Raw genomic sequence first — 19,642 nt, forward strand, 5'->3', positions numbered from 1 at the left:
TTACTGCTAATCTATATCTGCATTTCATTGTTAAAAGATCCAACGAGAGTGATGTGAGTATTTCCTGCCAGCCATTTTGGTTAAAGGCAAGCAAGATCCATCCTTTGCATTACTCCCCAACCCCATCAAACCTGAAACAACGGTTAATTGCTTTGCCTATACAAATAAGGGAATATAAAAAGATAAGACTCCACTTTGACTTCCATGATAAACTATTCAGCCCATCAAGTCTGATCCATCATTCATTGAGGTCATGGCTGATCTGTTAATTTTCAACTATGCTTGTCTCCTTTTTCCTCATGACCTTTGATTGTCTTGCTGATTTTAAAATGTCTTTCTCTGCCTTTAGTATTTTCAGTGATCCAGCCTCAACACCTCTCTGCAGTAAAAATGTCCACAAATGTTCTACCATCTGGGAAAAGAAATTCTTCCTCACCTCCATCCTAACTGGATGAGCACTTACGCTGAGATTATGTCTTTGACGCAAGTCACTCGCTGAAGAGGAAAAAGCTGCCTAAGAATCTTATTTGTTCTTTTAAACTCCAAAGTATATAGGCCCAACCTACTCAACCTCTGGTCATGGGAAAAATCATTTCTTATCCAGAATCAAGCAAGCAAACTACCTTTGGACTGCCTCCAGTGCCAGTTTATCTTTTCTTGGGAGTTGGTTAGTTCAGTTGGCAAGAAAGCTAGTTTCTCTGTCTGTCTGCCTCTCTCTCTCTCTCTCTCTCTCTGCCTCTTTCACTGTCATGCACTAGTAGCCCCTTGGGACTCTGACACTATGACAACCTTATCTTTTTATCTTTCCTTAGCTGAGGGGTCCACAACTGTCTCCAGTGTTCTAGGTGGAGTCTGACTAATGCCTTGTTATTTTTAGCAAGACTCCTATATTTTTGTACTCCACTTGCTGAATAGGATGCTAGCTTTTTGTGATTCACACTTAAGGGTCTCCAAATCTCTTGGTTCTGCACTGTCTCTCCATTTGGATAATGTTCAGTTCTTCTATCTTTCCTGACAAAATGCATCAACTCATTTTGTCACATTATATTCCACCTGCCCAAAGTTTTACCCTTGATCTTCTGAGGTTTCTCCCCTCCAGGATTGGTTTCCCTTAAGGCAGTTACTGTCATGTTCACCAACAAGTAATACCAACACAGGCTTCAATTGGGAAAACCAACTCTATCAATCAGTCCAGTAAAGCAATTACTTAACCATTCAGCTTACTTAAGCTGAATGTGGAGCTGGGAGGTGTCAGAATGCTCCTCCCAGCCACATCTTTAAAACGAATGGGCTGCTTGGAACCCATGCCCCACTCACATCACTGGTTAATTTTCCCAAGGGAGTGGATAAATACTTGCAGGAGAAAAAATTGCACATCTTGGGGCAAGGGGCAGGTTAATGCAATTCCTTTGAAAGTTTTTTTTCATTGAGCCAGCCCAACACAATAGCCTCCACTTGGGCTTCAAAATGATGGGGAGACAAAATTGAATAAACTCACTAAGACCACAGCACAAAATCATAACATTTTGATACAGACTGCAACATTTTGGTTTTAACATTGTTTCAGCCTTTTGTGTACCTTCGTTTTTATCTTCTCCAGTTAACTCTCCCAGTTTCTCTGTTACTATAGTTTTAGCAACCTCCTTTCCTACAGGCTGATAAACAGTACTCATTTAGTCATGTTCCCTGTTTTTATGAGAAGATCTCCTATCTGGTCCACCCTTCTTTTGACTGACCCTTTTGATATTTATATTTTTATATACATTCCTTTTTAGATATTTTCTCATTAACCTGACCAGAGATGTTACTACACCCACCACCTGGCACAGAGATAGTTACACTACCACTGCACCAGATGAGTTCATATTCCCTTTTATGAAATCCAACTAATTATTCTTATGCATTGACTTTGCCTTGCTTGTTTACATGTTTTGGTCCTCTTCTATATTTCCTGCATTCAGCATTGTTCTTTATGTGAGCTTGAAATTTATCATAGCTGTACCCTTTTATTAAATAACTGCTATTTCTATAAATATTTGGTACCTAGTGGTAAATTTCAGTTTTCACCTACTACTATTCTAAAGTGTCAATTGTGACTCAATGGCAGTACCTTGCTCCTGAGTCAGAAAGTTATGCGTTTGTCTCCTTTTCCAAAGGAATGAACACAGATCCAAATACAGCACTGATAGATTGCAACTCTAACTGCAGCACTCTATCATGTGAGACACTAAACCAAGGTCTATCTTTTCCCTTAATTGAACATAAAAGATACCCTGAAACTATTTCAAGAATTTGGCAGGGAACATGTAATCAATGTTCTGGTCAATCCTTATCTCATTCCTGAAGAAGGGCTTATGCCCAAAATGTCGATTCTCCTGCTCCTCGGATGCTGCTTGGCCAGCTGTGTTTTTCCAGCATCACATTTTTCAACTCTGGTCTCCAGCATCTGCAGTCCTCACTTTCTCCGAATACTTAACTCTGCCCAATATTGTGAAGGAATATATTGTCTGATTATTATCACAGAGCTACTTTTGAGACCTATCTATACTACCTACCTGAGGTTACCATGAAAGTCCCTTCTTCTCAAGCTGAGGTGTAGTGACCCTCAGGTTAAAGTCACCACGAGTCATCTCTCTGTCTCTAATGAGAGACCTTGGCACTTTAGTGGTTTGACCTTTACTGCATGCCAATTGGCTAATAACCACTTTAAGATGGCCTGCTTTCATAAGTTGTTCCATGTACAAAAATAATTTATTTTCTTTTTTGGATATTCCGTAGATCATGATTTCTGTCCTGCTTGTACATGTAAATCACCTAGCCAGCAGTTCTGGTTGTGAGCAGAGATTGGTTCCTTAGAAAGGGGTAGGAAAAGCAAACATATTTGGGGAGCCTCACATTTCTTTCTTTAAGCGAAATATGTCAACATCAAATATCTGCATCAAATATCTTTTGTTTGCTTTTTTACAGTAGTATAGTTTGAAAGTAAATAATAAATCATTTGCAAATCTTTTCCTGTATTTGAGAATTTATTTAGACATCACAAAATGCATAATTTTAGCTGAAGGTGATGCAATCTATCAAATCAAATCACTCATGTATCAAGGACCTGCCCAAAATCAGTGACTTCTATAACAGGCATGTCACCTGCTTTTGCAGGTTACTGCCCATGCAGGAAACACCAAAATTTGCTCCAAATATCAGAGGAATGTTTTTGAATTTTAATTCTAAATTCATTTTTAATAAAGCATATCTTTGTCTTGTAGGATAATCGCAGCCTCCAGTCACTGGATTTAGGCCGTATAGCCTCTTATTACTATCTGAAACACCAAACTATGAGAATGTTCAGGAGCCAGATGAAAGCAGATTGTAGTGTGAAAGACTTGCTTTCTGTTCTAACGGTGAGTACAAGGTGCTGTAATGCATTTGCTGGAATCTCCAATCTATCTCTCTCAAACGTAGGATTTGCTCATGAAATACATGCTGAGAGATATTGACAAGGGAACCTTAAAATCTATGCATTGTATTGCAGTTGTGTGTAATGGGTATGTTACAATAGAAGGTCAGTTCATGGAAATTCATTTTGTTTCCTGTCTACATTATTAAGGGCTCTAACTGAACAGGAGGCTATTATGGTCACCATTTTGTACCATATGTCAGAATGTCTCTTATCTGTCATTTATGTTATTTACGATTGGCGGTTTTAAAGAATGGACTTGCAGTTACGTAATTTCTTTTGGTATGGTTCTGTGGTAACACTCTAGCCTTTTGAGCCATAAGGTTATGGATTCAGGTCCATTTGGGACATAATTTAAGCTGTTACTCCACTTCAGTGCTATGAGTGCTGCAATGCACATTCAGCAATACTGGCAAGAATTTTTGCACCTCTTGGGTTTAGCGAAAATTGTAATGGAGACTCCAGAAAACCCAACCACCCTTTAGCCAACAGGCAACAGGTAGAGATGGCATTGAGTCACACAGAATGCATATATTTCACAGAGGCAGCAGCATATGTAAAACTATTAACTACTTGCAGTCAGATTGATTTTTGCAAAGAAGGACTGGGAAATACAATTTGTGGTGATTATACCTGGTCGTGGAAGGTCTAAACTTTGCAAGGTTGCTTGGATTGGTAGGGACATCTTTTTGGACACATGCAGGGATCTGTTTGGAAATGCTGAAGAGCTGCAGCAAACGTCACAACAATGGCAGCAAATTAGTTGCAAATATCTGGCTTAATCCTAAGGGAGTAGGAGGGTAGAATAACTGCACTTGTCAAGGCAACACTTCTTTGCCCTAACTGATTCAGGTCCACAGATGGCAGGAAGGAGATTATGTGAAAATAAAGCATTGCACATTTTATAAAAGAAGAGACAAAATAGGCAGGCACTATTGCATATAGATGTCATAGATGCAAGGAAACCAGAGGAAGTATACCAGACCAAGAAGTAAAGGCCGGGATGCATGCACCAAGAGAAAGGGTTAGGATTTTTTTCCCTGGAGTGTAGGTGTTTGTGGGGGTGACCTTCATAGAGGATTATGAAATCATGAATGGCATAGATAAGGTGAATAACCAAGGTCTTTTCTCCAGGGTAGGGGAGTCCAAAACGAGAGGACATAGCTTTAAGGTGAGAGGGGAAGGGACCTGAGGGGAACTCTTTCACACTGAGTATGGTGCATATATGGAATGAGTTACCAGAGGAGGTGGTAGAGGTGGGTACAATTACAACATTCAAAAGTCATTTGGACAGGTACATGAATAGGGAAGGTACAGAGGGATATGGGACAAATGCAGGCAAATGGGATGAGGTCGGTTTAGGAAATCTGATCAGCATTGATGATTTGGGCTGAAGGGACTGTTTCCATGCTATTATAACTCGAATGAAGGTTGGGACAACTAATTTTGTGGGGAGGTATACTAACATCTTAGATCATAACTGAAAACCAGTGCTGAAGACAGCTGATGTTCACCTAAGATTATGGTCACAAATGTAGGTTGGAACAATTATAAATATACCAGAGGGAATGATCCTTGCAAACTGCAGGCACGTAGATGTAGCACATAGTGCAAGAAGATCTCGGACCACAGGTCTGTCCGCTCTTATGCCCTGCCAGTGGTTATAGAGGTTACCATGCCTACACATTTTTATACGTCAGGCTCTTTCCGGGGCTCAGCAGAAGACCTATCCAGAATGTCACAGTCAATCACACACTGTCAAATCAAATCTATTTGTATGCGAGGGGAAGTATATCCAGTTCTCTGTTAATTCGGAATCTCGAGTATCAGCTTCATTCAGATGCATGTATTTCTTGATTGTCCCCACATTGTCTTAAAGGCTCCAAATCAGCAATAAGACTAAATGGAATGAATTAATGAATGGAATGACTATTCATTCACTCAATGCCCAGGTAGTTGGTGACGGTAACCAAGCTTTCCTTCAGATCTTTGCAAAGGTCACTGTTAGCTGCCATAACTACTTCATACTGAAGAATTGCCAATTCCCTGAGATTTTTCATCCCCCTACATAAATCTGTAGTGAGCCTCTTGGGAGAAAAACACAATGCCTTTTCAGAAGATTGTAAATTACCCTTTTTGAACAGATGCTAACTGAGTACAAATGCACAATAGATGGGTGGTGACAGGGAGTAATATCGAGCAGGCACTTGGCAATCTAGGGTGCGTGGAACTTGTTGTGGAGAACAGCAGTATTCCTGTACAGAATACAGTAGGCAGAATGGTAGTGATTTGCTACCTGCTTGTCTACATTGCACAACAAAGCGACTCACATCTGGACTAGAAAAATTCCATGGCCAGAGATCCAACATCTGAGGAGCAGGACGGTAAGAGGAAGATTGTCATTTCTTTTCTGAAGAGTATGATACAAAGAAGGATAGGGGAGGGCGGCAATGGCAGAGCAGCTGAGAAACATGCCCACGTTACCAGGGCTATTCAGTGCAGGAGGGGTCATCACCAGTTATGCCTAATACAAAGCAGATTCAACTAAGATCCTGAGATCTAATCTTGCCATCAGTCAGTCCCTGGTGAGCAGCTTTCATGTAATGAGCCTATTCCATGGAAACCAGTTACTAAGGGAAATGCCCACCCCAATAAGATAGAAAAGCAACATCAATGAGTTTGACTCTCGTGATTGCAATGAGATCAGCCATGTGGACTTCATAGAATATGAGTTCCCTGATTGGGGCTGTTATTCTGGTCTGACCAGGAAGCACTTGCTGACAGATATATAAAAAAATGTCAAGATCTGTTCAGTCTGAGAGCTGGCTCTGAGGGAGCTGGAGTAGTGTCAAGGACTTTTCACGTGTAAATAAAGGGTGACTTGGTGACAGTACACCGCCTCTGTGGAGTTATCTCAGTGCTGACAAGCATGAGACAGCAAACAAGTTCCATTAGATCCAAATGGAGCAAGATAATTCATTGGCTGGTATCCAGGAGAATGCACACATGAAAGGTTCACCTACATCTGGTTTGAAACAGTTAAATTGCTCAGCAATATTCAAGACAAAACCAATCAAAATAACAATCTGGTTAAATGGTCACCCAGCTCTAATGGAAATCAGTAGCAGCATGGTCATTTCAGTAATCACAGAGCCGGTCATTAACACAGTTTGTTCTGGACTCCCAACCTTAAATTTGCACAAGATCTCAGCTAGACTGAGAACCTACACAGGTTGTTCTGATTTCAACAGTGCAAATTGGCTATAACGCGATTGATGAATTGTGGATAATGCGAACTTTCTACAGAACCGTATAGCAATTTTGCATAGTGGCCTTCTATAGAGTGGCCTTCTATAGCGCGAGGTTGTAGAGGAACGCAACTGTCACGTTATAGCAGAACGAACTATACTGGGGAACCTTAAGGATACAACTTAAATTCTGGTCTTTTATGAGCAGTTATTGTTGATTGTGGTAAAAAGTTCAGGCCCAAGCTTGATGGGGATGGAGTGAAATTGGTTGAGAAGATTCATCTAGATTGGCTCAACATTTTTCAAATGTCTGAGTGAAGTCCTAATTAAATACCCCAGAGGTTTTTCAGGAAGGTCTAGGATGCAAGGCTACCTTGCATGTTGACCAGGAAGCAATTCCATGATTCTGCAAGTCCACCCAGTGCTATTTGCCTTACTGGCTAAAGTAGAGGCAGAAATCAGAAAGCTAGAAAGCAAAGGAAGTGTCAAATCAGTCCAGTTTGCAGAATGGGCAGCACCACTCATACTGATTGTGGAGCCCGACAGGTCGATTCGCCTCTATGGAGATTTTAATCAAATAGTAAACCGCTTCTTGCAGCTGGATAAATAGCCGATCCCACACCAAGAGGATTCATATGCAAAGCTGGCAGGGAGTTGTTTTTCACAAAGCTGGATATGAGCCATGCTTACTTGCATTTCCTGTGAGATGAAGTTTCCCAAAAATATGTTACAATTCATACCAATTCAGGTTTCAATCAATATATGAGAATGCCATTTGGATTGGCAAAGTCTCATAGAGTCATAGAGATGTACAGCATGGAAACAGACCATTCGGTCCAACCCGTCCATGCCGACCAGATATCCCAACCCAATCTAGTCCCACCTGCCAGCACCCGGCCCATATCCCTCCAAACCCTTTGTATTCATGTACCCTTCCAACTGCCTCTTAAATGTGGCAATTGTACCAGCCTCCACCACATCCTCTGGCAGCTCATTCCATACATGTACCATCCTCTGCGTGAAAACGTTGCGCCTTAGGTCTCTTTTATATCTTTCCCCTCTAACCCTAAACCTATGCCCTCTAGTTCTGGACTCCCTGATCCCAGAGAAAAGACTTTGTCTATTTATCCTATCCATGCCCCTCATCATTTTGTAAACCTCTCTAAGGTCACCCCTCAGCTTCCGACACTCCAGGGAAAACAACCCCGGCCTGTTCAGCCTCTCTCTGTAGCTCAAATCCTCCAACCCTGGCAACATCCTTGTAAATCTTTTCTGACCCCTTTCAAGTTTCACAACATCTTTTCGATAGGAAGGAGACCAGAATTGCATGCAATATTCCAACAGTGGCCGAACCAATGTCCTGTACAGCCGCAACATGATCTCCCAACTCCTGTACTCAATACTCTGACCAATAAAGGAAAACATACCAAACGCCTTCTTCACTATCCCACTGCGACTCCCACTTTCAAGGAGCTATGAACCTGCACTCCAATGTCTTTTTGTTCAGCAACACTCCCTAGGACCTTACCATTAAGTGTATAAGTCCTGCTAAGATTTGCTTTCCCAAAATGCAGCACCTCACATTTATCTGAATTAAACTCCATCTGCCACTTCTCAGCCCATTGGCCCATCTGGTCCAGATCCTGTTGGAATTTGAGGTAACCCTCTTCGCTGTCCACAACACCTCCAATTTTGATGTCATCTGCAAACTTACTAACTGTACCTCTTATGCTTGCATCCAAATCATTTATGTAAATGACAAAAAGCAGTGGACCCAGCACCGATCCTTGTGGCACTCGACTGGTCACAGGCCTCCAGTCTGAAAAACAACCCTCCACCATCACCCTCTATCTTCTACCTTCTACCTTTGAGCCAGTTCTGTATCCAAATGACTAGTTCTCCCTTTATTCCATGAGATCTAACCTTGCTAATCAGTCTCCCATGGGGAACCTTGTCAAATGCCTTACTGAAGTCCATATAGATCACATCTACTGCTCTGCCCTCATCAATCTTCTGTCTTACTTCTTCAAAAAACCCAATCAAGTTTGTGAGGCATGATTTCCCATGCACAAAGCCATGTTGACTATCCCGAATCAGTCCTTGCCTTTCCAAATACATGTACATCCGGTCCCTCAGGATTCCCTCCAACAACTTGCCCACCACTGAGGTCAGGCTCACCGGTCTGTAGTTCCCTGGCTTGTCTTTACCGCCCTTTTTAAAACAGTGGCACCATGTTTGCCAACCTCCAGTCTTCCAGCACCTCACCTGTGGCTATCGATGATACTAATATCTCAGCAAGATATTAGCTTCCCACAGAGTTGTCGGGTACACCTGATCAGGTCCTGGGTATTTATCCACCTTTAACCGTTTCAAGACATCCAGCACTTCCTCCTCTGTAATCTGGACATTTTCCAAGATGTCACCATCTATTTCCCTACAGCCTATATCTTCCATATCCTTTTCCACAGTAAATACTGATGCAAAATATTCATTTAGTATATCCCCCATTTTCTGTGGCTCCACACGAAGGCCGCCTTGCTGATCTTTGAGGGGCCCTATTGTCTCCCTAGTTACTCTTTTGTCCTTAATATATTTGTGAAGCCCCTTTGGACTGTCCTTAATTCTATTTGCCAACACTATCTCATGTCCCCTATTTGCCCTCCTGATTTCCCTCTTAAGTATACTCCTACTTCCTTTATACTCTTCTAAGGATTCACTCGATCTATCCTGTCTATACCTGACATATGCTTCCTTCTTTTTCTTAACCAAACCCTCAATTTCTTTAGTCATCCAGCATTCCCTATACCTACCAGCCTTCCCTTTCACCCTGACAGGAATATACTTTCTCTGGATTCTTGTTATCTCATTTCTGAAGGCTTCCCATTTTCCAGCCGTCCCTTTACCTGCGAACCTCTGCCTCCAATCAGCTTTTGAAAGCACTTGCCTAATACCATCAAAATTGGCCTTTCTTCAATTTAGAACTTCAACTTTTAGATCTGGTCTACCTTTTCCATCCCGATTTTAAAACGAATAGAATTATGGTCGCTGACCCCAAAGTGCTCCCTCACTGACACCTCAGTCACCTGCCCTGCCTTATTTCCCAAGAGTAGGTCAAGTTTTGCACCTTCTTTAGTAGGTACACCTACATACTGAATCAGAAAATTGTCTTGTACACACTTCAGAAATTCCTCTCCATCTACACCTTTAATACTGTGGCAGTCCCAGTCGATGTTTGGAAAGTTATAATCCCCCACCGTAACCACCCTATTATTCTTACAGATAGCCGAGATCTCCTTACAAGTTTGTTTCTCAATTTCCCTCTGACTATTTGGGGGTCTATAATACAATCCCAATAAGGTGATCATCCCTTTCTTATTTCTCAGTTCCACCCAAATAACTTCCATGGATGTATTTCCGGGAATATCCTCCCTCAGCACAGCTGTAATGCTATCCCTTATCAAAAATGCCACTCCGCCTCCTCTCTTGCCTCCCTTTCTATCCTTCCTGTAGCATTTGTATCCTGGAACATTAAGCTGCCAGTCCTGCCCATCCCTGAGCCATGTTTCTGTAATTGCTATGATATCCCAGTCCCATGTTCCTAACCATGCCCTAAGGTCATCTGTGTTCCCTGTTAGGCCCCTTGCATTGAAATAAATGCAGTTTAATTTATTAGTCCTACCTTGTCCCTGCCTGCCCTGACTGTTTGATTCACTTCTGTTCTCAACTGTACCAGTCTCAGATTGATCTCTTTCCTCACTATCTCCCTGGGTCCCCCCCCCCTCCCCCCCCCCACCCCCCCCCACCCTTACTAGTTTAAATCCTCCCAAGCAGTTCTAGCAAATTTCCCTGCCAGTATATTAGTCCTCTTCCCATTTAGGTGCAATCCGTCCTTCTTGTTCAGGTCACTTCTACCCCAAAAGAGATTGCAATGATCAAAAAATGTGAATCCTTCTCCCATACACCAACTCCTCAGCCATGCATTCATCTGCTCTATCCTCCTATTCCTGCCCTCACTAGCTCGTAACACTGGGAGTAATCCAGATATTACTACCCTTGAGGACCTCCTTTTAAATTTCTGCCTAAATCTCTGTAATCTCCCTTCAGAATCTCAATCATTTCCCGACTTATATTGTTGATTCCGATGTGGACAATGACCTCTTGCTGGCCCCTCTCCCCTGTGAGAATATTCTGCACCCTCTCTGAGACATCCTTGATCCTGCCACCAGGGAAACAACACACTATTCTGCTTTTTCTGTGCTGGCCACAGAAACGTCTGTCTGTACCTCTGACTACAGAATCCCCTAACACAATTGATCTCTTGAAAGCCGACGTACCCCTCATTGCATTAGAGCCAGTCTCAGTACCAGAAACTTGGCTGTTCGTGCTACGTTCCCTGAGAATCCATCACCCCGTACGTTTTCCAAAACAGCATACCTGTTTGAAATGGGTATATCCACAAAAGACTCCTTCCCTAGGTGCCGACCTCTCTTACCCGTCCTGGAGTTCACCCGTCCTGGAGTTCACCCATCTATGTGACTGTATCTGAGACTTTTCCCCCCTTCCTATAACTGCCATCCATCACATACCATTGCTGTTGCAGATTCCTCATCGCTTCTATCTGTCTCTCCAACCGATCCACTCGATCTGATAAGATTCGCATCCAATTTATAGCAGATATAATCTGCAGTAACCCTTAAACTGTCTTTAAATTCCCACATCTGACAAGAAGTACATATCACTGCAAAGGCCATTTTTGTTCCTTCACACTCTACAGACCGAGAAAATAACACCATCTTATTCCTCTACAAAACACTGCCCCAGGTTAAATTAATAGCTATGGCTTATGTTTTAAGTTTAATCAAGAGACTTATCTCCAAAAACATTATCAAGAAACAACCCACTGTACTCACTAATACAGCCTTGCTCTTGGACAGACTTAAAACAACAATTAACTTATCTGATTCTGTGCTTTGATCTTCGCCCAAACTGGATCTTCCAAAATTAGTTGTGAAATTCACTGTTTGTTAATTTTCCCAGATGCACTCCAATGTCCAGCGACACATGAATTCAAAAACAGCAAAGGCAGTAACTGTGCAGGTTTTCTCTATCTCTCTCTCTCTCTCTCTCTCTCTCTCTCTCTCTCCAACACTGTTCTCACCATGTGCTTCCTTTGTCTGCTCTTCTCCCTTTTAAAACTGCTGTTGTTTTGACTTTTTTTTCCCAAAGTTCCAAAACAATGCAACAGCATATAAAACAGTAATTGCTGCTCCTGGAATTCGAGGAAATCACCTCCAGCGCCAACAATACCTCAAAAAAAGGAACAGCTCTTACAGCCAGAAGTTTTTCCCGTCCTCCATCTTGGATTACCCAGAATCCTCATCAGCCTGTGCAATTTTTCAGTGGTTAATGGAGAACGTTTTCCAAGGTCTACCCTAGCTCGCCATTTGTCTAGATGTGATAGTAACAGGGAAGATAAATAAGAATCACTTCGGGGCACTTCCAGGCCGCCCAAGTGATCTACTTGGATTACATTGTCATCAAGATCAGATTGTGAGGGTGATCAAAGGTGTCCCAGCTCCCACATCATTAGCAGAGCTTAGGTCTTTCCTTGGGCTGGTGAACTGTTACAAAAAGTTCATACATAACCTCGCCACCATCTTGGCACCTTTGCATCAACTCTTAAAGGGTCAGCCTTGGAAGTGGTCGAGTAGCCAAGCCATGGCTTTCAGGGAAGTGAAGAAGCCACCATCATCCTTGAAGATTTTGGCACATTGTGATCCCAAGCGAGATGTCGTATTGGCATGCAATGCCTCCTCATACAGCATCAGGGTAGTATTAGCTTGTAGGTGCCCAAATGGAGAGGGACGCCCAATACACACTAACTAATGCAGAATGTAAACACGCCCAGATAAAGAAGGAAGGTTTGGCAGTTGTATTTGAAGCCAGGAAGTTCTACCAATGCCTTTACAGACATAAATTTGTAATATCAATGGACCACAAACCCCTGCGAGATCTACTTTAAAGGACAAGTCAGTGCTGCCCATAGCTTCAGGCCAAATGCAACAGTGAGCTCTCATACTAAGTGCATATAATTACAATTTCTGGATTAGTGGTGCTGGAAGAGCACAGCAGTTCAGGCAGCATCCAAATAGCTTCGAAATCGACATTTCGGGCAAAAGCCCTTCAGGACTAAAGGCAGTGAGCCTGAAGCGTGGACAGATAAGCTAGAGGAGGGTGGGGGTGGGGAGAAAGTAGCATAGAGTACAATGGGTGAGTGGGGGAGGGGATGAAGGTGATAGGTCAAGGAGGAGAGGGTGGAGTGGATAGGTGGAAAAGAAGATAGGCAGGTAGGACAAGTCCGGATAAGTCATGGGGACAGTTACTGAGCTGGAAGTTTAGAACTAGGGTGAGGTGGGGGAAGGGGAAATGAAGAAACTGTTGAAGTCCACATTGATGCCCTGGGGTTGAAGTGTTCCGAGGCGGAAGATGAGGCGTTCTTCCCCCAGGCGTTTGGTGGTGAGGGAGCGGCGGTGAAGGAGGCCCATGTCCTCGGCAGAGTGGGAGGGGGAGTTGAAATGTTGGGCCACGGGGCGGTGTGGTGATTGGTGCGGTTGTCCCGGAGATGTTCCCTAAAGCGCTCTGATAGGAGGAGCCCAGTCTCCCCAATATAGAGGAGACCGCATCGGGAGCAACGGATACAATAAATGATATTAGTGGATGTGCAAGTAAAACTTTGGATGTGGAAGGCTCCTTTAGGGCCTTGGATAGAGGTGAGGGAGGAGATGTGGGCGCAGGTTTTACAGTTCCTGCAGTGGCAGGGGAAAGTGCCAGGATTGGAGGGTGGGTTGTTTGGGGGCGTGGACCTGACCAGGTAGTCGCGGAGGGAACGGTCTTTGCGGAAGGCGGAAAGGGGTGGGGAGGGAAATATATCCCTGGTAGTGGGGTCTGTTTGGAGGTGGCGGAAGTGTCGGCGGATGATTTGGTTTATGCGAAGGTTGGTAGGGTGGAAGGTGAGCACCAGGGGCGTTCTGTCCTTGTTACGGTTGGAGGGGTGGGGTCTGAGGGCGGAGGTGCGGGATTTAGTCGAGATGCGTTGGAGGGCATCTTTAACCACATGGGAAGGGAAATTGCGGTCTCTAAAGAAGGAGGCCATCTGGTGTGTTCTATGGTGGAACTGGTCCTCCTGGGAGCAGATACTGCTAGCAGCTATCCTACATTTGTGGGAATGCCCACAAACCTTGGACTCAGTACATGTTGACTATGAAGGTCCTTTCATGGGCTCAGTGTTCTTAGTCATTGTGGATGCCCACTCTAAAGTGGCTGGACATGTGTAGAGTTTATTCGTCAAACACTTGAATGATGATAGAAAAACTGCACACATTTTTTGCAATTCATGGACTTCCGAAAGTGTTGGTTGCAGATCATGGGCCATCATTTGCCAGCAGCGAAAATAGAGTATTTGCAAAAGTCGGATGTTATTTTTCATATAAGGGCAGCTCTATACCATCCATCGTCCAATTGTCTGGCAGAAAGAGCAGTCCTAATGTTGAAGGCAGTCTTAAAGAAACAACTTACAGCTTCACTAGACACCAAACTATCCCAGATTCCTATTTGACTATCGGACCACCCCTCATACGACTACAGGGATAGCTCCAGCAGAGTTGTTAATGGAGAGCAGACTCCATACCAGATTAAAACTGATCTTTCCACACCTAGTGGGGAGGGCGAAACAGCATCAGGAATGCCAATACCAGACACAAGACTCTGCTAACTGAGAAAGACAGTTTACTTCAGGGAACAAAGTTTGGGATAGGAACCATGGGAATGGCCCTGCATGGGTAAGAGGCATGGTTGACGCAAGACCAGTTCCAGTGATGTATAAAGTTTAGGTAGACGCAATGGTCCTGAACAAACATGTGGACCATATAAAAGCTGCAAACATGCAAACAGACAGGAGCAAACAGTGTCCAGTTCTCTGTCTGTCTCGCGTTGAGGATATCTCGGAATCTGAGATGGACATAGCGGATGTCGCCACCTTAAGGCCTTAGCTGCCTGAAGACGAGAATGAATTTCTTCCGAGAATCTCTACGCACAAGTGACGAGCTACTGTGTATGACGCTCTGCCCATATCAGAGGCAGAGTTGGAGGAACCTGACCTGGTGCTGAAATGCCCCAGTAGAAACGACAAAAAGAAAAGAACCAGCCTATGCCCTCGGACTCAGAGAAGGAGGGATGACATGATTGTAATCCGGTCAGCCAGGTGGACCTCAGAATATGAGCTCTCTGATTGGATCAGATTAACAAACCCAATCAGGGAGGCCTGGCTAACAGATACGAACAGAAGTGTCAGAGGTGTGAGACTGGCTGTGAGGGAGCTGGATCAATGCCAAGGACATTCCATATGTTTATTAATAAAGAATGACTTGGTGACAGGATACCGTTCTCTGTGGAGTTAGTTCAGACTCACGACATAGAGTCATAGAGAAGTACAGCACAGAAACGGATCCTTCAGTCCAACTCATTCATGCCGATCAGATATCTTAAATTAAATCGAGTCCCATTTGCCAGCACTTGGCCTATATCCCTCTAAACTATTCCTATTCATATATCCATCCAGATTCCTTTTAAATGTTGTAATTGTAACAGCTTCCACCACTTCCTCTGGTAGCTCATTCCATGCATGTACCACCCTCTGTATGAGTAAGTTGCCCCTTAGGTCCCTTTTATATCTTCCCCTCTCACCTTAAACCTATACCCTCTAATTTTCGATTCCTGGGGAAAAGACTCTTATCTGTGCCCCTCATGATTTTATAAACCTCTGTAATGTCACCCTTCAACTTCCGACACTCTAGGGAATATAGGCCCAGCCTATTCAGCCTCCCCCCTATAGCCAATATCTCTGAAATCATTACAACACATCATTACATAACTTCTGGATTTAGCATATTACAAGCTCACTACTTGAGATGTCCTTTGTGAACAAGACTCTTCACATTACTGCCAACAGCTGTCAGTAAGATGTCATTGTCACCAGTCTGTGCATAGTCAAATCATGCTTACAATTCTGACAGTGCTATTTGGAATTATGTCTTCATACCCAGTAGCTACTATTAAATTATTGGATTTGCTAACAAACATTCAGATAATGCATGTTATGCAAGGTGAAGATACAACTATGTTAGACCAGCTTTTTGAATGATGTTGTACATCGTCCATTCAGAGTATTGGTCCAGTTTCAGGAGCAGATAACATTTGCAATGTACAACATCTCCATCAACCTCAGCCCTCTTACACACCACAAGCAGAACAGATCTGAAGAAGGGTCACTGAAACTTGAAACATTAACTCTGCTTTCTCTCCAGACATGCTGCTAGACCTGCTGAGTTTCTCCAGCAATTTCTGTTTTTATTTTACTCAGATCTCCAGCATAGAACGTAGAACATAGAACATAGAAGAATACAGCGCAGTACAGGCCCTTCAGCCCTCGATGTTGTGCCGATCAAAGCCCACCTAACCTACACTAACCCACTATCCTCCATATACCTATCCAATGCCCGCTTAAATACCCATAAAGAGGGAGAGTCCACTACTGCTACTGGCAGGGCATTCCATGAACTTACGACTCGCTGAGTGAAGAACCTACCCCTAACATCAGTCCTATATCTACCCCACTTAATTTAAAGCTATGCCCCCTTGTAATAGCTGACTCCATACGTGGAAAAAGGTTCTCACTGTCAACCCTATCTAACCCCCTAATCATCTTGTACACCTCTATCAAGTCACCCCTAAACCTTCTTTTCTCCAATGAAAACAACCCCAAGTGCCTCAGCCTTTCCTCATAGGATCTTCCTACCATACCAGGCAACATCCTGGTAAACTTCCTCTGCACCCGTTCCAGTGCCTCCACATCCTTCCTATAGTATGGCGACCAAAACTGCACACAATATTCCAGATGCGGCCGCACCAGAGTCTTATACAACTGCAGCATGACCTCAGGACTCCGGAACTCAATTCCTCTACCAATAAAAGCCAGTACGCCATATGCCTTCTTCACTGCACTATTTACCTGGGTGGCAACTTTCAGAGATCTGTGTACATGGACACCAAGATCCCTCTGCTCTTCCACACTACCAAGTATCCGACCATTAGCCCAGTACCCCATCTTTTTATTACTCTTACCAAAGTGAATCACCTCACACTTAGCTACATTGAACTCCATTTGCCACCTTTCTGCCCAGCTCTGCAGCTTCTCTATATCCCGTTGTAACCTGCCATATCCTTCCTCACTGTCTACAACTCCTCCGACTTTCGTATCATCCGCAAACTTGCTCACCCAACCTTCTAACCCTTCCTCCAGGTCATTTATAAAAATGACAAACAGCAATGGTCCCAAAACAGATCCTTGCGGAACACCGCTAGTGACGGCACTCCAAGATGAACCTTTGCCATCAACTACTACCCTCTGTCTTCTTTCAGCTGGCCAATTCCTAATCCAAACCTCCAACTCACCCTCAATGCCATATCTCTGTATTTTCTGCAGTAGCCTACCATGGGGGACCTTATCAAACGCCTTACTAAAATCCATATATACCACATCTACCGCTTTCCCCTCATCTACCTCCTTAGTCACCTTCTCAAAGAATTCAATAAGGTTTGTGAGGCACAACCTGCCCTTCACAAAACCATGCTGACTATCCTTGATCACATTATTCTTATCCAGATGTGCATAAATCCTATCCCTTACAATTCTCTCTAAGACTTTGCCCACAACAGAAGTGAGACTCACTGGCCTATAGTTACTAGGATTATCCTTACTCCCCTTCTTGAACAAGGGAACCACGTTTGCTAGCCTCCAGTCCTCTGGCACTACTCCTGTAGACAAAGAGGACACAAAAATCAAGGCCAATGGCTCTGCAATCTCCTCCCTTGCTTCCCAGAGAATCCTAGGATAAATGCCATCAGGCCCAGGGGACTTATCTATTTTCACCCTTGCCAGAATTTCCAACACCTCTTCTCTACATATCTCAAAGCCATCCATTCTACTTATTCGTGCCTCAGTATTCATATCGACAACAATGTCCTGTTCCTGAGTGAATACTGACGAAAAGTATTCATTCAGTGCCTCCCCAATCTCTTCAGCCTCCACACGCAACTTCCCATTACTATCCTTGATTGGACCTATTCCTTCCCTAGTCATTCTTTTATTCCTAACATACCTATAGAAAGCCTTAGGGTTTTCCCTAATCCTACCAACTAAGGACCTTTCATGTCCCCTCCTTGCTGCTCTTAGCTCTCTCTTCAGGTCCTTCCGGGCTACCTTCTAACTCTCAATCGCCCCTATTGAACCTTCACGCCTCATCTTTACAAAGGCCGCCCTCTTCCATTTAACAAGGGATTCCAACTCCTTATTAAACCACGGCTCCCTCACATGACCCTTTCCTCCCTGCCTGATAGGTACGTACTTATCAAGGACACTCAATAGTTGCTCCTTGAACAAGTTCCACATATCAATTACGCTCTTGCCTTGGAATCTACTTTTCCAATCCACACATCCTAAGTCATGCCTCAACGCATCATAATTTCCCTGCCCCCAGCTATAACTCTTGCCCTGTAGTACACACTTATCCCTCTCCATCGCTAGAGTAAAAATCACCGAATTGTGGTCACTGTCCCCAAAGTGCTCACCTACCTCTAGTTCTAATAACTGGCCTGGTTCATTACCCAGAACCAAATCCAGTATGGCCTCACCTCTTGTTGGCTTATCTACATATTGTGTCAGGAAACTCTCCTGCACACATTGCACAAACACTGACCCATCTAACGAACTTGAGCTATAGCTTTCCCAATCAATATCAGGAAAGTTAAAGTCTCCCATAACAATCACCCTATTACTGTCACTCTTCTCCTGAATCATCTTCGCAATCCTTTCTTCAACGATTCTAGGACTATTAGGAGGCCTGTCAAAGACTCCTAACAGGGTGACCTCACCTCTCCTATTCCTAACCTCAACTCAAACTACCTCAGATGGCAAATATTCGTCCATCTTCCTTTCCACCGCTGTAATACTATCTTTGACAAGCAAAGCCACACACCCCCCCTCTTTTACCCCCACCTCTGACCCTACTAAAACATTTAAACCCTGGAACCTGCAACAGCCAATCCTGTCCCTGATCTAGCCATGTCTCCGTAATAGCCACAACATCGAAGTCCCAGGTACCAACCCACGCTGCAAGTTCACCTACCTTATTTCGTATACTTCTGGCATTAAAGTATACACACTTCAAGCCACTCTTCTGTTTACAGGCACCCTCCTTTAAGATTGATGCCATATTCCTAACCTCCCTACACTCCAGGTCCTGCACCCTAAGGTACAGTCTGGGTTCCCATGCCCCTGCAGAGTTAGTTTAAACCCCCCCCCAAGAGCACTAGCAAACCTCCCTCCAAGGATACTGGTGCCCCTCAGGTTCAGGTGCAGACCATCCTGTTTATAGAGGTCCCACCTTCCCCAGAAAGAACCCCAGTTATCCAAGTACCGAAATCCCTCCCTCCTGCACCATCCCTGTAGCCACGCATTTAACTGTTCTCTCTCCCTATTCCTGAAGCTCATCTGAAGCTCTTTGTTCTATATTACTGACATGAATTCACAGGGTTTCATTGAGGTGGAGCAGGACGCATGGCCAATTTTCCCTTCCCAAAGCTGGGAACACTGCAAATACTGAAGTAATTTATAGAATCTATCACTCAGGCAGACCTCTCTATTGACAGAAGCTTAAATCCTTCCCAATTAGTTTAACTGTACGTTTGAATACATTTGCTATGTTATTTGAGATACCTGTAGGTTCATTGTATTTACTCCTCCCTTTGCTAAAAAGAACAAAAATCTGTTTTGCAAAGCATTAAATGCAGACATAGATAAATTATTTCCTTCTGCACTATAAAA

The 19,642-nt window shown here is 43.6% G+C and overlaps 1 protein-coding gene across 3 annotated transcripts in view; it reads left to right on the plus strand.

Annotated features, from left to right (window-relative positions):
* ascc3 (activating signal cointegrator 1 complex subunit 3) overlaps positions 1 to 19,642 on the plus strand; it is a 550,255-nt gene that overhangs the window by 449,327 nt on the left and 81,286 nt on the right. For all 3 annotated transcript variants that reach the window (XM_072553139.1, XM_072553156.1, XM_072553148.1), the window contains exon 36: positions 3,264 to 3,398. In XM_072553139.1, coding sequence (XP_072409240.1) covers positions 3,264 to 3,398 — 135 coding nt within the window. The remainder of the gene's footprint in view (positions 1 to 3,263; positions 3,399 to 19,642) is intronic.

Source organism: Chiloscyllium punctatum, chromosome 3, assembly GCF_047496795.1.
Source record: "Chiloscyllium punctatum isolate Juve2018m chromosome 3, sChiPun1.3, whole genome shotgun sequence".
NCBI classification, from domain to species: domain Eukaryota; kingdom Metazoa; phylum Chordata; class Chondrichthyes; order Orectolobiformes; family Hemiscylliidae; genus Chiloscyllium; species Chiloscyllium punctatum.